At 41.9% G+C, this 22,353-nt stretch overlaps 1 protein-coding gene across 2 annotated transcripts in view; it reads left to right on the top strand.

The window, feature by feature from the left end:
• Window positions 1–22,353, top strand: part of ZNF521 (zinc finger protein 521) — a 407,243-nt gene that overhangs the window by 320,775 nt on the left and 64,115 nt on the right. For both annotated transcript variants that reach the window (XM_015429753.1, XM_015429754.1), the window contains exon 7: window positions 15,372–15,437. In XM_015429753.1, the coding sequence (XP_015285239.1) occupies window positions 15,372–15,437 (66 nt within the window). The remainder of the gene's footprint in view (window positions 1–15,371; window positions 15,438–22,353) is intronic.

Raw genomic sequence — 22,353 nt, 5'->3', positions numbered from 1 at the left:
CCTTAGAGAAAAGGCTAATTATAGAGAGAGGAATTGTGTTTACTGGTCTGTCTTGGGCAAAGATGTTGAAAGAAGTGCAACCAAGTTTTTCCTGCTGTATACGAATATTCTGTTAATAGAGACACCAAAAAAGTATTTTTAGCTGCCTTCTGTCTAATCATAGGTGATCAGGTATTCAAGGCACCTGTCCTCCTGGTTAAATGAAGATCTCCCTCACACATACACACAGGCACAAATAAATATATTCTGAATGTCAAATGTGTTAATTATTAAATGGCTGGAATTTAATCTGAACTCAGCTCTTTATCTACAAAGTACATTTAGTCTTTAATCTTGTTTATTGGCTGCTGTTTAAAAATGGCATTGCTTCTGTGTATAAGCCCATATACCACATTTCAGTAGAACAGGTGATGATGAGGTGAAGGTGTGTTTGATAGGGCGAAGTCACCGTACTGAAGGTGCATTTATACAGGCTGGATCTATGTAGATCAAAGGAAGGAGGAGCTGAAAGCTGTTAATGCTTCCAAAATTCATTAGTTAATGTGGAATGTGAGTGTGATCATATTCATGTGGTTATAGATATGCTTTGTTTTGTACACACATTCAGGCATACCATATCACCATCTGTTCTTGACTTGTTCCTAGGCCTCTTGATGCTGTGTACTTCCAATACAGCCATTTTATTTTCAATTTCTGACATACTAGATAATCCACAGAAATACTTAAATGCAGATACTGGAGCCATGAACAGACAGCACAGATCTTTCTACAAACCTGAGGAAAGCCCCAGGTTTGCAGAAAAATCTGAAATCTTTTTTTAAAAAAACCCATTGGAGGGTTAGCCCTCCATGTTAATAGAAGTGAGTCCTATACTTTTAAAAAGTAAATGCTCTGCAATATCTCAGTGGCCATTGTGGGGTTGGGTAAGCAATAATAATATTGCCAGCCTTCAGACCTTGATTTCTGTCAGTAAAAGGTGAAGAGAGGGCCCTTTTCCAGAGCTATTTTGTCACCCCAGTCCGCCCTTGCATCCCTTTCCTCCTGCTTTGGAGGGAGGACTCATCAGGCCAGGCCCAGCAGAACTACTTGCTGCCATTGCAATCTGTGCAATTTGTGCAACTCACCCAGGTGTGGTGGTGATGACTTGATGCCACAAAACTTGTCTGGGCCCAGTGGCAGCCTCCGCATAACTCACCTTACTTGACCAGGCCTGGCAGTGGCCTCCACCACAAAACTCACCTGAGTGACTTGATACTGCACAACATTTGCAGCTGGGCCAAATTTTTTCCCAGGGAGAAGCTGCCAAAGGGAAGGAAGCTGAGAGTCAGTGTGAAGTATGGGTTAGAATATCATACTAGGATCTGGGCTACCCAGGTTCTAACCCCCCTCTGCCATGGAATCTCTCTGGGTGCCCTTGGGCCAGTCACTCTCTCTCAGCCTAATCTACCTCACAGGGTTATTGTATGAAGAAAATGGAGGAGAAGAGAATGGTTTAAGCTGTTTTGAGTTCATGCAGGGGAGAATGGTGAGGTATAAATGAAATAAACATATACATACATACATGCATGCATGCATACATACATACATACATACATACATACATACATACATAATAAAGTTGAAGATGGGCAGAATAAAGAAAGAAATGTTGGTTGGTCAGTGGGAAGGAGAAAAGAAAGCAGAGAAATGGGAGAGGATATGGAGGCTGCCAGCAGGAGAGAAAGAAAAAATAAAGTGGGGAAGGGGATATGGGGAAATGAAATAACTCCTTCAAGTCCTTGCAGGTTCCATGCTTGTTATATCTAATTCTCACCATAGTTCTAGATGTGAATCCTTAAACCCACAGATTAGAGCCAAAACTCTAACAGACTTAAACCATAGATTTTTGCCCAAAAAGCAGAGTGTCGTCGTCCGTCTCCCCCCCCCCCATGTCACTAATGCTCTGACGTCATTTCCAGGTGCTGTCAGTGCGTCGTGCATGGCGATGGGGTGGGGAAAATTTCCTCCATGTGGCCGGCGGCAGGCCAGAACCCACAAAAGTGGAGGATCCCCTGCCCCCACCTGGGGAATGGTATCCCTGTGTGGTGAGCCTGGGACCTAGGAGACCAGTTTTGAAACCCCACTCTGCCATGGAAGCTTGCTGGGTGACCTTGTCCCAGTCACTCTCTTTCAGCCTAATCTACCTCAGAGGGTTGTTGCAAGGAGGAAATGGAGGACAGGAAAATGATGTAAGCAGTTTTGTGTGCATTGGAGAGAAAGGTGGACATCAATGAAGTATATAAATAATGAAGCTGAAGACTGGTAAGGGCAGATAAAAGGTATTTAGCAAGGAAAGGAAGAGAGGATATGTGGGCTGCCAAGAGAAAGGACAGAGGAAATAGTATCAGGAGGGGGATCCAGGGGGAAATGAGGTGCTTCCTGCAACTCCTTGAGGGTTCACCTCTCTTAATTATATAAATATAAATTGAGAAGTCCTAAACTTTTCCTTGCAGGGATGGTGTTCCAGGTAGGGTTGCCAGCTTTGGGTTGGGAAATTCCTGGCGATCTGGGGGGTGATGCCTGGAGAGGGTGGGGTTTGGGAAGGGAGGGACTTCAGCAGGGTATAGTGTCATAGAGACCAAGTTCCAAAGCAGTCATTTTCTCCGGGGGTTCTGATCTGTCAGCTGAAGACTAGTTGTATTTGTGGGCGATCTCCAGCCACTGCCTGGAGATTGGGACCCTGGTTCCAGCTCATAATTTCAACCCCATTCTCTGGTGCTCCGGCTGCTGCAGAAACTGCCTTTCCTTTTTCCATGAAACCTACCCGGCAGCAGTCTTAAAAATGTCTACTGTTGTGCTTTTCATTAGACAGCAATAGCATTATGGAAGCCCATTCTGAACCATGCCCAGGGAGGCTCACCCACCAACGAGCAAAACTGTTATTAAGCAGCTGACTCCTTTCTGCTTCTTGTGTCAAAGAGCAGTTATTTGCCAAAAAAATTAAACCACCAAGCATGTGTGTCAGTCTAGTTTCTTTTCATGTAGTATGAAAAACCTGGAGTTAAGCAAATCTGTTTTACCTGCATTGGGTGTCAGATGGTGTTTAAATAAAAAAATAAATCCAAGAACATGCAGTAGCTGGAATTTTACTGCCAGAGTGAAACTTCACCATCCTACCAAGGGAGCTTTTTGTAATGTTTGTAATGTGCTGCTTTCGTGCTTTAGCAAAGAAAAATGTCACTGCTGGGCTTTATTTTTAACAGACTTTTTAAACATCAATTAATGCAAGCAAATATAGTGGAGGGTTTCTGGCTTCTTATTTATAGGGGTGTGTTGAGAGAGGGAGGGAGCACAAGTAGCAGGGGAGGAGGGGAAGGTTATTTTATTTTTAACTCCAAAGGACTGGAGAACAGAGAAGGGAGACTTGGAAAGGCACAAATAGTGGTCAGGTGCCAAGTATTCACCAAAAGGCAACTGGGATTTAGGCCTTTAACTTTCCTCTGTGCCTCCAAATATGTTTGGCTGTGACAGAGTATTATTTTCTAGTGTGCATTTTGAGTTATAGGAGTTGTAGGCAAAGCTGGCAAAGGCTAAAGATTTAAATGTCACTGAAGGATTGCACAATTCAAGCCACTAATGAAAATAAATAAATATTTTGATAGGTGGACCTAGCATAAAGCAGAACATAGGGGTGTTATTTTTTGTTTTTAAAAATCAAAAACAGCAAAACATCTTGAACATAGCATTTAATTTGGTTATGATTTCACTTACTAAAAAGTGTGTGCTCGTATGGATTATTCAGACATTATTGTCTCAGCCTGTGTGCGTATGTGCGTGTGTGTGTATTTCTGCTTAGGTGTTACTTTCCTGAGCCCTATTCTGGCTTAGTTTTGAATTCAGTCTGTCATGGTTTGGTTCCTTTCTTTATTCATTTAGCCCCACAAAATGATTAATATCTGTTAAAGTTACAGTACAGCAAAGTAACACAAAACAAAACAACAATTTTTTAAAAAGGTACTTTATCAAATGTTGTGGATTGGATCCTGCCTAGATTTCCATGTAGGCACGAGCAAGGAGATGAATTCCCCCTCTCCTGCTGAAGACCAAAATGAATGTGGTTCCTGGGAGACACTGGATCTACAAGAATAACTGGGGGGGTGGAGGTGTCCTGTGAAGGGCATGACAACTAACAGGTGGGCTTAGTGGAGGCAGGGACCCTAGTCAGCGATGTAATAATGTCACTTCTGGGTGTACAGTGAGTTACATCAGCATGTTGGGACACTGCCAATGTCCGTCCCCCCTGTTTCCACCATTTTTTCCCATGCTGGCCAGCTGAGTGGTGGCGCAGGGAAGCACCCTTTAGCGGTGGACGATCTCCCACCCTCAGCAGGGGAATGACAGCCCTACTGCTGCAGGATTGGCAGAAATTACCCAAACTTTGCATCCATGAAAATCTAGGCAGACTCTAAGCTACTGTTTCAGTTTCCAATATGGGTTCTTACAGCTTGTGAAAAATCCACAGATATCCCCCCTAATGATTTGTGTGGCAGTTTTTCATCAATTGTGTATGAATGACATAAAAGATGGTGCTAAAATGGCGTTTCAAGGTGTTGGTGCTTACCTTTAAAGCCCTATGCAGCCAGGGGTCTGCATATCTGTGAGGCTGACTTTCCCTCTATGAGTCCCGAAGGGCTTTACAATCTGCCAACCAACATCCTCTGGTAGTCCGCAGACCCAGGGATGTCTGTCTTGCCTCAACTAGAGCCAGGGCTTTTTCAACCCTGGCCGCTACCCGGTAGAATGAGCTCCCATATGAGATCAGGGCCCTGCAGGACCTTTTACAGTTTTGCAGGGCCTGCAAGACGGATCTCTTACACCAGGCTTTTAGTTGATCAACTTGCGACACAATACCTTGCATTTATCCCTGGTTGTAACATCCTCAGTTTATCCTGGGACAAGTGTGGGGCGAAACCGGGGGTGACCTCAGTGTAATGTGGAAACAAAAAAATTACCCGAGATAATTACAGGGGTGAACTCACATGTAGTGTAGAATGTAAAAATACCCTGAGATAGTTACAGGGGTGAACTCATGTGTAGTGTAGAATGTAAGTTCGGGGACGGGGTTGCACCAGGATTTAAGGTCTAGTGCGGAAAGGACCATAGGAATGTTACTGTATTTTATTAAGATTCTTATTTGTTTTAATTCCTTGTATATTGGCTACTGTTTCTGAAAAGAAAATAACCCTGAGCCTACTATGTGGGGAGGGCGGGATACAAATCCAATAAACTAAACTAAAATAAAAAAATGAATCAAAAGTGCATTCAACAAAAATATGTGAAATGAATTTACATCATTATTTTTAAAAGGAACAAAAAAGGCATAATCATACATATCTAAAAACAACTGAGCAAAAATCAATTACATCACAACAGAACCAGACATGGAAAAAAGAAAATAAAGTCCTCAGAATGGGCTTTTATAATTAGAATTCTGTAAAGGCCATAAGACTTCTAGAAGAGCACACTTTCACTTGCCTTCTAAGTGCCACCAATAAGGAGGTAAGACAAATGGTGCTTCATCATTGGGTCTTGCCAAGAGGAACACTTTTTTATGGCTACCTACTGCACGTCTGATGATCAGTGCACATAGAGCTGGGACTCCAAAAATGTCCTAAGAATTCAGTTGTGTTCACAGGAGACTGCAATCCTTGAGGTACTCCTGGTCCCCAGAGCATTTTGGGTTTCATGATAAAAAAAGCACTGTTTGGGCAATTGAAAACCAAAGAGAAGCCAGGCAACAGTTTTGCTTCTTTACAGGCTTTATCTTGCAGAATCAGAGTGATTTCACATTAAAACAACTCAGGCACTTTCCATTGCAGTCTGCAGTAACTACATATAGTGAAGGGAGAGAGAAGGAGTGAGGATCTTTTTTATAGAGGATGTATTTCTTATGACAATTCTTTGCATCACAACTAGGGATGTGCATTCGGTTCGTCTGAACCGAATGCACCCCCGAAAATGGCTCATTCGGGCCCTTTTTGGGCTGCTGATTCTCTGATCTGAATCGGCTTGCCGCTGAATTATAGCCTATGGGCCATTGAAGTCAATGGCAAAAACATAAGATATATTCTGTGGGCTGGAGGGGGTTTGAGAGAGAGGCTCCAAACTCGCAGGGTAGCTGCTGGAGCCTCTCCCCAAGATACCCACCAAATTTTAAGAACATTGGACCAGGGGGTCCAATTCTACGGGCCCCCAAACAGGTTGCTCCCATCCCCTCCATTGTTCTCTATAGTGGGGGGAAAAGTTACTTTCCCCCCCACGGTGCTGTTAGTGGCTCTGGGGGGGAGGAGGTTTGAGGGAGAGGCTCCAGATTTTCAGGGTACCTTCGGAAGCCTCTCCCCACATAAAACCCCATGTCCCAAAGCAATTGGACCAGTGGGCCCGATTCTATGGGCACCCAAACATTACCTCCATTGTTTCCAATGCGGAAACCCAGCCAGCAACACTTAAGGCAGGTAAGCAGGCAGCACCCAGCAGTCAGACTCTCCCAGAGAATCTCAGGGAAACTGAACAGTCTTGGGAGGTGCTTGCTTGCCAAGAGAACAAGCGGCAGACTCCAGAACAAGTGGCACTGTGGCAGTGCAAGTGCCACACAGAAACCCCAAAAGACCAACAGGAACAACATTTATACAGGCCCTGCCCTGTATAAATTGATGGTGCAACCGCATTGGACCACTCACACCACACACACCTAAAAAAGAATATTTATAGCGCTGGAAAAAATGCAGAAAAGGGCAACTACAATGATAAGAGGAGGACACTTTCCCTATTGTTCTGCTTTTCAGAATATAAACAAGAGTAATAGTCCTTTGTGACTTCACAGTGCCTCATGCCTAGTAGCAAATCTCTATGCTCATCTCTAGGTGTTTGGTTTTTTAAATCTGAAAAGTTTCGTAGAGGAAAATAAGGGGCAGAAAAATGAATTCTGCCTGCTTAACATCAGCACACTTATTTTCCTCCTCTCTGTTTGTAAAGACTGACAAGTAAGCATAACATGATGACTAGTGCTGTCAGGAAGTACATAAACTTAGAAGCTTTAAGATTTCTGATGGAGACACTTGGGCAATTTTAAAGCAGTGTCTGGGATTCTGAACTGACAGCCCAGAGGCATCCAGAGCACCAAGTCCACAGAAGTTATATGTATGCAGTTTTAAAAGGGCTCCCAGATACTTTTCTATCACAGTTTATTAATTTTAAAATGTACCTTTTTTAAATCAAGGGGGCCACATTGCAGGGGCAGAACACGTGGCTTAATACTCAGAAGATTCCAGGTTCATTCCTGGCATTTCCTGCTAAAAGAATCAGGGTCAGACTTTGGAGGTCTTCTAGCTGGAATACTTAATGATAGGGGTGTGCATAATGACATCAAGCTGAAAATGTACATGGAAATTTATAAATCCAGGATTGGTGGTATAATAAAAAACCCTGAAACAATCTGGGGTTGTTTGTTTGTTTGATTGATTTGCATGCTTACCACAAAAGCAGCATGCCTGTCTTTTTCATAATTCCAGTGATTTTGTGGACAATGGCACTTCTCCTATCCAGTCATATTCTTACAGAGCACTCTAGCCAATCACCTTTGAAGACAAACTGCAGAGCTGCTGTTCTCCCTCTCTGCTTTGTGTGGGGTTGGGGGCAGTGTTCCCTCTAAGCTGAGTTGGTGTGAGCCAGCTCACAGTTCTTTAGCCTGCGGCTCACACATTTTTGCCTTCGCTCAGGAAGGAGGGCTCCAGAGCAATACAGTTTACTCAGTAGCCATGTCGCTCACTCACAACTTTAATGCCAGTCGCTCACAAAGTAGAATTTTTGCTCACAAGACTCCACAGCTTAGAGGGAGCATTGTTTGGGGGCAGCTTGTTCAGAGGCCTGTAGAATTCTAACTCTTGGTCCAGTTTACTTGAAACTTAGACAGTCTTTAAAGGACAGGCGGCATCAACTCCACCACAATTTTGTTGTCATTTGGTTGAAGAACAGCTACTCCAGTCTCCCTGAAAGCTCCCAAAAGAAATAATGTCAGATTGACAGGAAGGGAGAGGGGAGTTGGTTGAAGGAAGGGAGGTGCTAAAACTAATTACAAGAATGCCTGTCAGGACTAATGGGAGAGGCCTGCCACCTGAAGGCCCTTTGGATATAATGGGAGTCAGGAATCCAACTGATTTGCATGGGCTCCATTGGAATACATCACAGAACACAAAAGTTGCAATGAAAATGTAGAAAGGGTTTAGAGGAACGTGCCCTGGGCCTGGAATGAGATCCTCCAGAGGGGAATAACAGTCTCTGGGCCTGGAGAAGGGTTGCCCGATTCCCCCCCCCCCAGCAGAGGCCCCAAGTGCAAGGCCCCAAATGTACTGTAGAGTACTCCCAGTGTCCCCAATGTGGTGGCATCACTTCTGGGTCATGCAGGCACTGATATAGACACGTTGCTGTAATTGGATGCGCCTCCCAGCTACTCCCAGTAAATCCCATCCCCTGCTGGTTGCCAGGAGGGGCCTAGGAACCCTAGACTGGAGTGACAGTTCCCAAAGCACTGATTCCAGTCCCAAGGGCCATCATTCCACTCTGGGGGCTGTCATTTCAGTCCCAGAGCTTTTTTTCTAGGCCCAGGGACTGTCATTCCACTCTGGAGGCTGTCATTCCAGGCCTAGGGCAGGTTTCTCATCATGCATTCCTCATGTTCATGGAATTTTTGTATGCTGTAACATATTTCAAAGGACTTTATGCAAATCAATTGGCATTCGTGGTTCCAGTTATATCCAATGTCCCTTTGGGCCTCTCCTATTGTTCTCAATAGGGATTATTGTCATTCATTTTAGTCTGTCCCCATAATCAACAGAAAGGGATGGGAGGGTGTTCTACAACACAAGCCATTCTTACTTTGTGAAAGAAACAAACAGGCCACAACAAAGAAGGATGGCAAATGCATAGTTTTCAGTGGAAAGGTATCCAGAACTATGTTCTTAATAGTATGCTCTGTGGACTCATTATCTAACAGTAGTATGTGTACCACCTGGCTGTTCAACAAAGTTTGGAGCCTTTGCCTGCATGAGAAGCCTTGCTCCAACTCCATGGAGTTCCTCTGCCAGAGGAAGAGCCACTTATGTACATGAAGGCTCGTAAAGCCAGTGGAAAGTTTCTGTGCTTATCACAAACCTGTGAGTTAGTTACAGACTCACTCACTCAGACTGATGAACATTCTAATTCCAGTGTTCTATTCAGTAGGCTACAATGTAGGGCTGCCAGGGTTGCCGCTACGATGGGAGCCCCCCCCCCCAGTTTTCCCCCCAAAAGTGACATCAGGGTGGATGCAGTGTCGTGTGTGCCCCAAGTTCCAACCCTAGCACACTGTGATTCGTAAAACTTTGTGTAAGTTAACAGCTAACACAATGTTCAAAATTCTAAAATAGCCCCTTGAATGACCTTGTATGGGAGTTTGTCATAAAGTAGAGAAATTAAATATGCATTGTAGCTGAGGTATCTTTATAATTCTTTATTATAGCCTCAGAAATATTTAATAGTGAACAGTTTCATCTTTTCCCCCCAAGAACTGGCATAAAGGAGTGTAGAATCAACCTGCTTTGATTACTGGATTTGTTTAAATGACTCTTTGGTTTAGAGATACCTCATTTGTCTTTCCATTTTCCTGGTCCTCTTACATTGGCAGATACAAATACATCTGAGTTTGAATGCACGTTCATCACAGATTGCCATTCATAACTGAGTTATATTAATTAAGGCAAAGAACACAGTATTATAAGACGGCCGTAATAACCAGTATGCTTGAGTTTCTTCTTTGGTGAAAGCACTGATAGTGGAGTACGGACAGAAAGGGCAAAAAACTGAACCTTAACACTAAAATTCAGACCCTAACAAAGGTTAGTAAAATGTGAAAAAGAGGGCCAATATTAAAAACTAAATGTAGAAAATATATAGAAAAAGATACATGTATTTATTAATTACAAATTTTAAAACATATATAAAGGCCCATTCACATCAAATATATAAATAACATGGCAATACACATGGGCTTAAAAACATGACCTGATGTGTTTCGGCCTGCATAGGCCTTCAGGCCGAAACGCGTCAGGTTATGTTTTTAAGCCCATGTGTATTGCCATGTTATTTATATATTTGATGTGATGTTTTTAATATTAGCCCTCTTTTTCACATTTTACTAACCTTTGTTAGGTTCTGAAGCACTGATAGTGGAACATTACTTAATTCATAGTTATGTAGGAAAGCACAAAAATAGCATTGTTGTTGTTCGTTGGTTGTAGGGCTGCAGTGGTACATATACTCAGAGCTAGGCAAAAACAGAGTGTGGTGAAGAGTCATCACAGGCATTAAGTACACTGAAAAGTTTTTTACTTAACGGGGCCCATGGCACTTTTCAAAAACAAATTCAAGATTCAAGAGTTTCTAGAAATATTCTAGAAAGGATTTCAGTTTATCATTCTCTCTGCATGAACAGGAAGTGGAACAGAAACTTGATCCTGGCTTTCTTAAGATGGTAAAACAAGGGAATGTGGCAGTCGTATGGCCTAGCTACAAACTATACCAGTAGTACTGTGTATGGAGCATCTAGCATTTTTTTAAAAACTTATTTAGTGGGAACATGAGGATAGGATTTGGATCAAGATTATGGTGCAAGGGGAAGGGTTCCCACATTTGTCCTAATCGGAAATGGCCCTGGAAGAGCACCATTTTCCCTACTGAGAAATTACACATGCTTACTGATACCTGCAGTCACTTCATGTTTCTCAGCAGGGCAAACAACACTCTGCCCTCCCCCACCCCCAGACTGTTTTTGATCAGGAAGTAGGGTTGCCAAGTTCCCCCTGGCCACCAGAGGGAGATGGGGGGGGGTAGGGCTGCCAGATCCAGGATAGGAAACTCCTAGAGATTTGGGGGTGGAGCCTAAGGAGGACAGGGACCTCAGTGGGTACACTGTATAGAGTTCACTTTCCAAAGCATCCATTTTCTCCAGGGGAACTGATCTCTTTTGTCTGGAGATGTGCTGTAATTCCGAGGGATCCCCAGGTCAGAGAAGACTTAAAAGCTCCCTCCCCTCATGGTGCATTGGGCCCCTATGCACTTTCTAAGTGAATTTTAAAACCTGCTGGGTGTTCCGTACATGGAATTCACAGAGTATCTTGTGGTTAGGACATAAAGTACTCATTAAGGCAGGAGATAGGTATCAGAAGATGGTCCAACAAGTGTAATCCAGCCTGCCAGAGCTTTTTAATGAGAAACCCTTTCTTTTGTTTCCCCAGCACTAGCCATGACCTACCCACTGGTCACAATGTGAGTAGAAAGCATTCATGTGTTGAACATAGACTATAACATTCATATAGCACTAAAGTAATCACACATTATAATGGCCAAAAGTATGGGGCAGTAATACTTCTGTATGCTTTAATGGAAGGTATTTTGGCTTGTACAGTTTAGAGTTTGACATTGTTGACTTGGTGCAGTTTTGCAGCTAGAAAACCCATACAGCCCTCGCTGTTACCTCCCCTTAATAGACACCACAGTGTGCAATACTGCATCATTACTCTGCCTATCTGGACATATCTGCTTTTCTGCATCCTGGAAAATCATTTCTCCTACACAGTAGATTATGTCAGACCTCAGGATGTGACAAAACAAGCCCTTTGCATTAGGGCTCTTTAGCTTGGAGAAAAGACGACTGAGGGGGTGACATGATCGAGGTTTATAAGATTATGCATGGGAAAGAGCAAGTAGAGAAAGAGGTACTTTTCTCCCTTTCTCACAATACAAGAACTCGTGGGCACTCCATGAAACTGCAGAGCGGTCGGGTTAGAACGGATAAAAGGAAGTACTTCTTCACCCAAAGAGTGATTAACACATGGAATTCACTGCCACAGGAAGTGGTGGCGGCTACAAGCATGGACGGCTTCAAAAGGGAATTAGATAAGCATATGGAGCAGAGGTCCATCAGTGGATATTAGCCACAAGGTATAGCTAGGGGCTCTGGGGCAAGTGATGCTCTGTCTTCTTGGTGCTTGGGGGGGGAGGGTCAACAGTGGGAGGGCTTCTAATGTCCTGGCCCCACTGCTGGACCTCCTGATGGCACTGGTATTTCTGGCCACTGTGTGACACAGAGTGTTGGACTGGATGGGCCTTTGGCCTGATCCAACATTGGCGTCTCTTATGTTCTTATGTTCTTATGACTGCTCCATAGATCAAGTGCAAATTAGCCCAGTCTTCTAAAAGTTCTTCTGGGCTGCTGATTTCAACATACCTATTGAGTAAGTTTACCCCTGAGTAAGTTTGCCAAGGAGTTAGCATTGTCTTTTCCCTTCACTTTTGGTATGTCTGTCCTACTTGAAGTAATGCTGTCTGAGCAAGGGCTCTTTAATTTCTAGTGTTTAATATGATACAGCACATACAAATTTGGCATAAAGTCCATGTTTAAAAAGTAGCTGCAGCAGCAGAAGCAACAACTGCAAAAGGAGGCAGGGTCATTGTGATACCAGGTGCATGAGAAGAAGGTTTCTCACCCCTGCTTTTACTTTTGTGGCAACCCAGAGTGGCTTTTTTTACTTATACCTTGAATCTCCTCCTTCCCCCAGAGTTATACCTGGACCCTGACTGGGCAGGGGAGCATTAACCCTGCAAATATAAAAGAATCTCAGAAATAAAATATGATAATTGAGGGATCCCCAGTAATGAGGTACATTCTTAGTGAGGCTGCACTTGAACAAAACGGGAAACAGAAGACAAGAGAAATTTAAAAAAAATAAAGAAGGGAAAGCAGAAGAAAACCTCTGTTTGATCTAGGTTCAGATTTTATTGGATGAGCGTTCAAAAGCATTCATCTCTAGACAGAACCCTGGCAATTTACTGCAGCTCCAGTGGCAATAATAATAAATGCATTTTTTACAGCCAAACGGTTCCAGCAGCCAACAACGTTACCACTATATAATTAATAACAATAAGCAATTAAAGAGAACAGCAGGTTACAACAATAAAGCACTGAAATATATTAGCACAGAAAAGAAATACAGAATGGTTATGTGCAAAAGGAGTGCATTGGGTCAACATATACCCCTTTTCTATAATGCACGCAAGACCACACTTGCTACTGCTGTGAACCATTCATTCATTCATTCCACTGGTACTTGTGAAAGAATTCCATACAATTCCCATCAAATAAAGGCTATATAGCTTGGTAGATTTTATCTACAATATCTTAACAAAAAGAATGACCTGGTGTGTAACTAATTCAAGATGAATGCTATCGTTTCAAAATTGAAACTTCATGCTGAATGCTGAGGGAATTAAAAAGTTACATAATAAAGCAGATGTAACAACAACCGTATCACTGTAATGTCATTGTTTAGTAAGATAAGGCTAATAAAGTTCGCATTTGAATATGCACTGGCTCAGTCCCCAGTGAGTTTTTCTTGCTTTTTGTTAACTAAAAAGTAGATGTGCCAAATATTCAAAAATAATATGAATTCTCTAAATATTTCTTCCACTTTTAATGCATTCATCTGCCTTCAAGTTGCCTTGAATTTGTTTTTCTTGTTTCTTGAATTTGTTTCTTGCCCTTCATAGACAGGGACTTGCCAAACACCCTTTAACAAACCCCCTCAGTCAGCACATGGTCTGTGAGATTCACTTCAGCACTCCCTGCTGTATAAGTATCCTGCCTTCCCTTGTCAGTGCTGTGCACTTGCTCAGTAGGTGATGCTCACAGAGCCATGCATTTAGCTTATGCTCCTACTTCACCAGTCCAGACCCCCAGCAAGACACCTCCAAGGGCAGCCCAGGCTCAGTGAGTGCCAGGGCTGGGCCCCAGTTTATACATGGCCAAAATTCTTTTTATGCAGCATGCATTTCCTGTGTTTATTTAATACCATGTCCTCCTCCAGCATTTATTTTGAGTGTTCATTTGCCAGATTCCCAGACCCAGTACCAGTGTATGGAACTTAGGCTGTTCCTTGTTTTCTCTCAAAAGGTAGTCTGTAAGTACCTTCAGACATGGATGTAAATGACGAGTTTATGTCCATTTCTTTCAAAGTCTTATGAGATGCTCCCCTTGGCAACTGCAATCTTTACAAACAGGTTACTGTTGTGTTTCCCCCCCAGTCCTTAGCTGCCACAGACAGCATGGTTATAATCAAATGCAATGGATATGGGGAAATGTTTGCTTTCAGAACCATGAACATAAATATATGGTGATTAATGCTTACAGCCTGTTTAATTAATTCAGTGAGAGCAGACAATCTCAACCAAATCCACAAATCAGTCATACTGGAGCAGTTGGATTTAAACTAACAATCTCATTTATGTCAATAAAACAGTGATGGTTTAAGTCCACATAGCACAAACTGTTTTATGCCACGGCTACCTATCAACAGATTTACACCTGAGTCTTAAACACCTTAGAAGTAAATCCTGTTGAAATCAATGGCACTTTCTTCCCAAAAATGTCTTTGCTGTATTTTGATAAGGATGAATTTGATTATTCTGTGAATTCCTTGGAATAAGTAGCATGTGTTTTACAATTTAAAATACAATTTTAAAGGATCAATGTAAATATCACAGTGAAATTGAGGTATAAAACTTTAAAATAAAATTAGAGCTTGTTTAGGACCTGTCCTGTGAACAGAAAATATAAATTTATGAACATTTCTTGGAAGCAATCAGAGGGGACAACAACCACAGTGTTCCATGTAAGATGTAAAATATGACTAAAGTCTACTCTTCTATCCCATAGTGTGTTCCCTATGTTGCCTGAAAGTTACAGAATGAACACTGCCAGTTTCAACTATATCAGACACAATGTATAGCAGAAGAAAAAGTACAGTGTACCCCAAATGCTTGTGTATCAACTTAGCCATGTGGCATGTATTCAGAATGGTGCTTTTCCTGTGGCCCTAAGGCAACTTGATTCTTTTCAGTGTTCAGTGTTCAGAAAAACAAGTGAGGGAGAAAGTTCTTTGTAGCCTGGTCATTTCCCCCCCTGCAGACAACTACTAGTTGCTTGCTCTGAATCCTGAGCAAAGAAGTTGCTTGATGAAGGTATATAGTACACAGTTTGAGTGTGATCCTCTGTAGAGTGGAATTCTTACTGACTACCAGTGCAGTCTAAGCAGAGTTACACCCTTCTAAGCCCACTGACCCTCAGTGGACTTTGAAGGGTTTAACTCTGGATAGGCTTTCACTATACGTGTCACAGTGTTAGATGCTGATGTTTTCCCTGTAGTCCTAACTCTAGAATAGGTAGCATTTAGTTTGTGCTGCATGAAGTGTCCATGAAGTATCCTTTTTCAATTTTACCAATTTGTGTTTTTTTTGTGTAGAACTCGATGGTAGATATACCAGTACTTCCACCAGTTCCAGAAGTCCCAGACGGGTGGGCAATACTAGTAGGTATTTAACATCAAACCACAGAGAAATATTAATAACGATAAAATTTTCACAATATAGCAATACAGAATTGCTTTTTAAAATGAGAGAAGCAGTGCTTTAAAATATCCCCCAGTCCTGATTTTGATTGAAATACATTTTCCATAATATTAATGTAACTTTTCTGAATAGAACTTCTGCCCTTGGAAACATTGCCCTATATTATGTCATTTTAATTGCTCATTTGATTATAATGGTATGTAATGTAAGTGTTGCAAGGCAGTACAAAAAAACCCCACTTATTTCAGAGAAGTGTATACAAACATAAAATTGAAAGCCTGTAATCTGAAGGTGTATGACAGCACAAATTTAAAACTGATCATGGTTTGCTCTTTAAAGAACCTTGGGAACTGCAGCAACATGGAGAATCTCAGAGAGTTTTGAGCATCAGAAACCTACAATAACCAAGGCCACTTGGCAAGACATTTAAAGCATGGCATTTACATTGATGTAACAGCTCTTCATAGTATAGTCAAACACATAATGTGACTCTTCTGTAATTTTGAGTACAAGCCCTGATTTTATGCTGACCATGGCTGGGTTCACAATTCACTTTTGTGGTATACATTTAATTCTAACTGTGGTCAGTTCCCATATTTCATCAATAACTGAAACTGAGCATCACATGGATCTCCCAAAACATAGGATACTTCCTACACAAGCATTCCTCACATGATCCAGATGATCCACCTGATGCATGAGTACAGTTGTTACAAATGCAACAATGGAACCAACTTCTGAGAAGCATTTCAGTTAGGTTTATACGTAAGCAGGTATGTTCAAGGATCTTCAGTGAGACATGGATCAGGCATTTGGTACTTTTGTGTGTTGGTTTTGTTCTACATTAAATGGGACTACTCTATCAAATACAGATGTACTTTAATTCCTCACCACTACCACCACCCCATTTTGTTATGCTCTTAAGAACCTGCTAAATGAAAAGATTCAGCATCCCTCAAAATTGTTAGCAGGACATAATTTTTTTATTATTATTATTATCAAGGTAATGGTAGTGTTTGTAAAATAATGGAATATAACTTTCACAAATGACAGTAATTGGAAAAAATGGCTGGACTCATGAGACACAGGGATCTAGCAGTTCAGGAACTAAGCATCAGATATTTCAGCTGAAGACTTACATCTACAATGACATGCACATATTAGTGTTCCTTGACCCTTATTACCTATGTCATCCAGTCCTGCTTTGTTGAACAAAGTTCCTTTACCCACTTGTTGCCCTAACTAGCGGCTTCTTCCTGGATCCCCAGCATGATTCCCAGGCACGACGGACATACATTTTTTCCCTGGTCCTCCTTGGGCTCAACTGGGAAATTAACAGTGCAATCAAAAGCAGAGTCACACCCTTCTGAGCCTTCTGACTTCAGTGAAGGATATAGCTCTGCTTAAAATGTAAATGCTCTAGCATGACAAAACATAGTTTGTGATTTTGGCTGAATCATAAGTGATCTGCTCTGCAAACCAGAGGTTCAGATGATTGTGGTATAGTGGTTAACAGTGGTGGACTCTAATGTGGAGAAATGAGTTTGATTCCCCACTCCTCCACCTGAAGCCAGCTGGGTGACCTTGGGTCAGTTACATTTCTCTCAGAACTCTCTTAATCCCACCTACTTCACAAGGTGCCTGTGGAAGTGAAGGCGATTGTAAGCTGCTTTGAGACTCCTTCAAGTAGAGAAAAACAGGGTATAAAAAACTTATTGAGGGTTAAATCATTATTTGGAAGGTTGGTTTGAGGAACAGAGACCAAGCCACTGGTTGGCTTCTATGAAATGACAAAGTGTGGTTTGCTGTGGACTGATTTTATTTTCTAGCCCTGAATGACAGAACAGCAGGAAAGTTTGCAAGTCCAAGATTTCCCTGGGCTTGTTCTTGTAATGACAAACAATAATTTGTTGTTATGAGTGAACAGTGCCATAGAGTTGGAATGGACTAAAGGTCACCTACTTCACTCCCCTACCTCGTCTTCTGTTTCCCACTGCAGCTGGTTCAATCCATCTGCTGCTGAAACAAAAATGCTGTCCCCAGCAAATTGCTGCCTTAGGCAATCATCCAGGGTCATCTTTTTACTGGCCAGTCCTGGTAGAACTGATATATGTTACTATCAGTTTATTCAACAAGTTACCAGTATTAGTGAGAAATATTTTGGTTTGTTCAAATCCTAGTTTAGCCTAACCAGTTCATTTGCACATTTTAAAACTGGGGGGGGGGCATCATTTTTAGAATATGCTGATATAGAGTATAATAGCAACAATATCATGTGACTTTCTGATGAGTTCCCAACATGTATTGTAGTACTGAAATTTTTGCAGAGCTCATGAGCTTTCTTGACAGCCTGACAGTCACGAATGCAGGTAATGTTAGAATGGTCACTTGTATAAATGCCCTTAAAACTGGGTAGGTTATGAATACACAAAGGACAAAAATATTGGTGGCTGCTACTCATGACATTTAGAAGCACAGTTTCTCTGTTAAGATACAGTCTATTTCTGACTACCAGATGCTCAAAGCTGACAATAGAGGAAGCTATCCCTGCTTGTGATCTTCCCTGTGGCATCTTTCGCCTACTGTCAAGAGGACACAATACCAGACTAGATTTACTTTTATTGTGACCCAGCATGCTATTTTTTAGAGAGGAGGTCACAGCTCAGTGGTAGAGCCCATGCTTTGCATGCAGAAAATCCTCAGTTCAATCACTAGCAACTTTAGTTTTGGTGGTGGTGTTGTTTTAAAAAAGAATAGCAAGTACCAGGTTTTTTAAAGACCTAAAAATGTGGAGAGTCACTACCAGTTTAGTAGAGGGTACTGAGCTAGGTTAACACATGGTCTGATTCACTAGAAGGCAGTTCATATGTTTATGTATCCCATTCACAGCTGAATTGGACATGCAGAGAATGCACTTCTTACTGCTGAGGAAATTACTCATTTGAATGCCCCCCGTTTAAGCTACTTGGCTTACGTGGAAGCATAATTTAAGCTAGTTTTCTACATGCAGGTAGTTTATGGTGAGGAGTATTCATATCTGCAATCTTTGACATGTATTTGGTACAGCCTACTGATTATTCTACAATGCAATGCTAAGAACATTTTCATGGGAGTAAGTCCCACTGAATACACCTGAGTAGGATTCTACGTAGACCTGCTTAAAAGCGCTCTCCTTTCTCCCTGGCATGCTAGCTTTCAGCATGCAGGGAATACTTAATAGATCAGCATTCAAACTTGCCATCCACTGTGCTGTCTACAGTCTGGTCCTGGAAACACTTACTGTGTGTTTTTCCCTGCATGTTGGAATTGGTGCTGAATGTCAGATGAATCTAGAGGTTTTCCACTATTTCTCTTTAATTCCTACCTTTGTCTGAGGCAAGATAGAATTTGACATTATTTAGATTTTATTCTGCATTTTTGCAATGGTTCTTTCTTCCAGTACTATAAAATTTCCCTCCAGCAAATACCAGCTGTATCTTTGATTTTAGTATCTCCATTTCCTTACTGCTATAACCCTGAATTGTTGTTTAGTGATAATTCTTGAGAAATTGTAAGTGACAGAAGGCCCATTACAATCAGGTAGGAATGATGAGCATATGCTGCAAGTCTTCGGGCAATGCTAATTTCTGTATTAAGTCTTTAAAGAATCAATGTGTGCACCTTAACCAGGTGAAACCAAAAAGAAACATTTTTTTTTTACCTGTTATAGATACTTTTGTGTGGTTGTGGCTTCAAAGCAATCGAAAGTGTCAGAAAAATGTTAACTGAAGGCTGTGTCTTGGCTCCTATACTTCCCACTTGTGCAGTATGGTCCTCCTTTGCTGAGTCATGACTCCAGTGGTTTGTGTGTTCCAGAGCAGCTAGATGACTATGCTACGCAAGTGGAAGGAAAGGATAGGATCCAAGCCAATGTTCACCTTTTGCCATCAATAATTAGTTGGAATTTCAGTGGCCGCTACTTTGCATCTGTTTCAAAAAAACAGGGTTTGTTTGTTTTTTTGCATAGGACCCTCCCAACTTGCAGTTCTGTTTATTAGACAATGGATTAAGTGAAGACAAACCATACAGAATGGTTATTGCCTTATTGTTCATAAGCATGTAAAAGGCATTTGATGAGCCATGGTTGGATACAGAATCTTCCTTATGCAGTTGCTGTGTTGCGTAAACACAGTCTAGGCTAGTGGTCTTCAGTTGATGAGTCAAGACCCTTGAGTGGGCCACAGAGCCTGACCTTCTGGGGTTCAAGCCCCTGTAGAGCCGCCATAAGCATCACCATATTTTTTGCTGCTTTTTGGAAAGGACCTGCTGCTGGTTTGCAGGGGCACCACATCTCCTGCCCCTGTTTGCACACACATTGAGAGGAGCAACAAGATGGCAAGGTGATGTTAGCTTGGCCACCTAAGAGTTGGTCTCCATGTGCATACCCTGCACACACACCAGTAAGGTTATATTTCTACTTCTTCCTCTTTTAGTTATGTGTCCGGTGTCACGTGATTTCCTGTCATGTAATTGTGACTCAGTGGATCCCATGCTACAGCCTGGATGTAAAAGGTGGGTCCCAAGTCTGGAATAGTTGAAGAGGACTATTCTAGCATGCTGTTTCTGTTTGGGAAGACAGAAAGCTATTCTTCAAATCTTGGGACCATTCACACAGTTACTTCAAAGATGCTTAACCTGCATAGAATTGCTGCTGGATCTTACAGTGATTAATTGTGTTTAACATGAAATGTCCCTGGGAGGCTAGAAAAGAAAAAGGAAAAAACCTACGGCAGCAGACCCAGAGTTAGTTGCACTATACCCATAGTACAATGCAGCATGAATATAGAGGGCTGTATGTTTTCCAGACTAAGATGGCACTTATTGGTTCCTATCCTCCATTTCAGAGGTAAATCTGTGTAGCCGAGGGGGTTAGCTTTGTCATACATGGCATTTTGTTCCTGCTCTTTAGACCCTCTGGCTTATAAATTTGTGCTGTGAAATTAACTCTGCCATGAGGGGAAACAAAGTGAAAAGGAAGAAATTGGTCTAGGGCATAGGTTGTTCAGCCAGAATAGGAAAAGTGTTGACCTTATATAGCCACAAACACTTTCAAGAGCTACAGAATTACAGGAACAGCAGACCATATGAGACCCATGTTGAAAGGAAAGAACAGGGCTTTGGTTTTTTTCCTTCTGAATTGGGCCAACAACTGTTAAAGAGGGGATTATGCCATAGATATAGCCCTCTAACTAGGCAAAGGCCTCCATAGCAACCAGATCTTGGGACCTTTCAGTAGACTCTGCCAAAGCATGTTTCAACTACATTTTTTCCTTTGTGTGAGAATCACAAACCTTGGCCAGCTTCCTGTCATGCAGTGTCCCATGCACACAATAAGAATGGGGAGGGCAGCTTTGCTACAGGTGGTGTGCGACAGGCATGCTACTTGTCGCCACTTCCCTATCAAAAGAAAAGAAAAATCTGGCCAGATGTGCCAAGGAAGATTTTTTTAAAAAGTTTAAAACCCACCAACAGAAGGTTCACTAAAGGCAGAGCAACAAGGGAGGTGAAAAGCCTTGCTGTGCTTCTACCCTAAATGTATTTTTTTTAGAGTGACTAGATTGCACAATGGGGAATGGCATGGTTACTAAACTAATACTGCATAAGAATTAATCTCTGATTTGCACATGTAATTGTAATTTGTTTGTATTTAATATTTGCTTTTTATTTCTGTTTGATTGTTATTATATACAACAAAATTAATAAATAATGAGGTGCACATGAGGGAGGGAATTCCGTGGCTGCAAATAATGACACAGGAAATGCCCAGTAGGTGCCTCTTTCAGCGACAGTGTACATGCTGGGGTGAAAAATGGTCAGTAAAATCAGTAAAAGTCAGTTTTTTCATCCTGGTCAGTAATTTGCCAGTTTTTTTAAAAAAAATTGGTCAGAAAAGTCAGTATTTCTTTGATTTTTGTGAATGCGGTTTGCGTTTTTTTGGTTTCATTACTTCATTTTTGGGGAAACATGACGACTTCCCAGGGAGAAGACAGATTGTTTTCAGTTTAGTTATGAAGTACTTTAAGGACTTTGTTCCTAAGAGTAAAAGTGATTTGGTGAAATCTTCCACAAAGTAAAGAAACATAATTAACCTCTTAAAATATGAGACAATGAAAGTAGAGGTGATGGATATTGTGGGATTCAACATGGCACAGCTCATGCTAGAAGGAGTTGATAAAGCAATGGAAGAAGAGGACAAGGGGTGGGGCAGCTTGTGGATGCAGTGCAGAAAACTGTTGAGAAATGAAAGAGTTTGTGAGTAACTTTATTTATTTATTCAATTTATACCCCACCCTCCCCATCGGAGCTGGCTCAGGGCAGCTTACAAAGAGATTAAACATATAGGTAACAAATTATATACAATCTTAAAACAAATAATAAAACTCTACATTATCATAAAGTGCTAGTAAGTGATCAGGTACTTATAACAATGCTTGCAGAAGGCGGAACCAATACTAGTGTTGTAATCAGATGATCTATATTGGTGGTTGGCTCGTCTGTTGGTGGTACGCCAAGGACCAGGGCACTGTCACTTCTCAGTTATTTGATGTGGCTCCTTAGGGCTCCTTAGTCAAAGGCCTGGTGGAAGAGCTCCATCTTGCAGGCCCTGTGGAACTGTAAAAGGTTCCGAGGGCCCTGATCTCTTCTGGGAGCTCATTTTACCAGTACGGCGCTACCACTGAGAAGGCCCTGGCCTTGGTTGTGGCCAGCCTGGCATTTTTAGGACCTGGGAGGCCAATCGATTTTGTGACCCTGAGCGCAGTGCTCTCTGGGGAACATGTGGGGAAAGGCGTTCTCTCAGGTATATGGGCCCCTGACTATAAAGGGCTTTTAAGGTAA

Source organism: Gekko japonicus, unplaced genomic scaffold (assembly GCF_001447785.1).
Source record: "Gekko japonicus isolate JY-2015 unplaced genomic scaffold, Gekko_japonicus_V1.1 scaffold948, whole genome shotgun sequence".
Classification (NCBI taxonomy): Eukaryota; Metazoa; Chordata; class Lepidosauria; order Squamata; family Gekkonidae; genus Gekko; species Gekko japonicus.
Note: the sequence above shows the minus strand (reverse complement) of the source record. Positions and strands in the feature narration are given on the sequence as shown.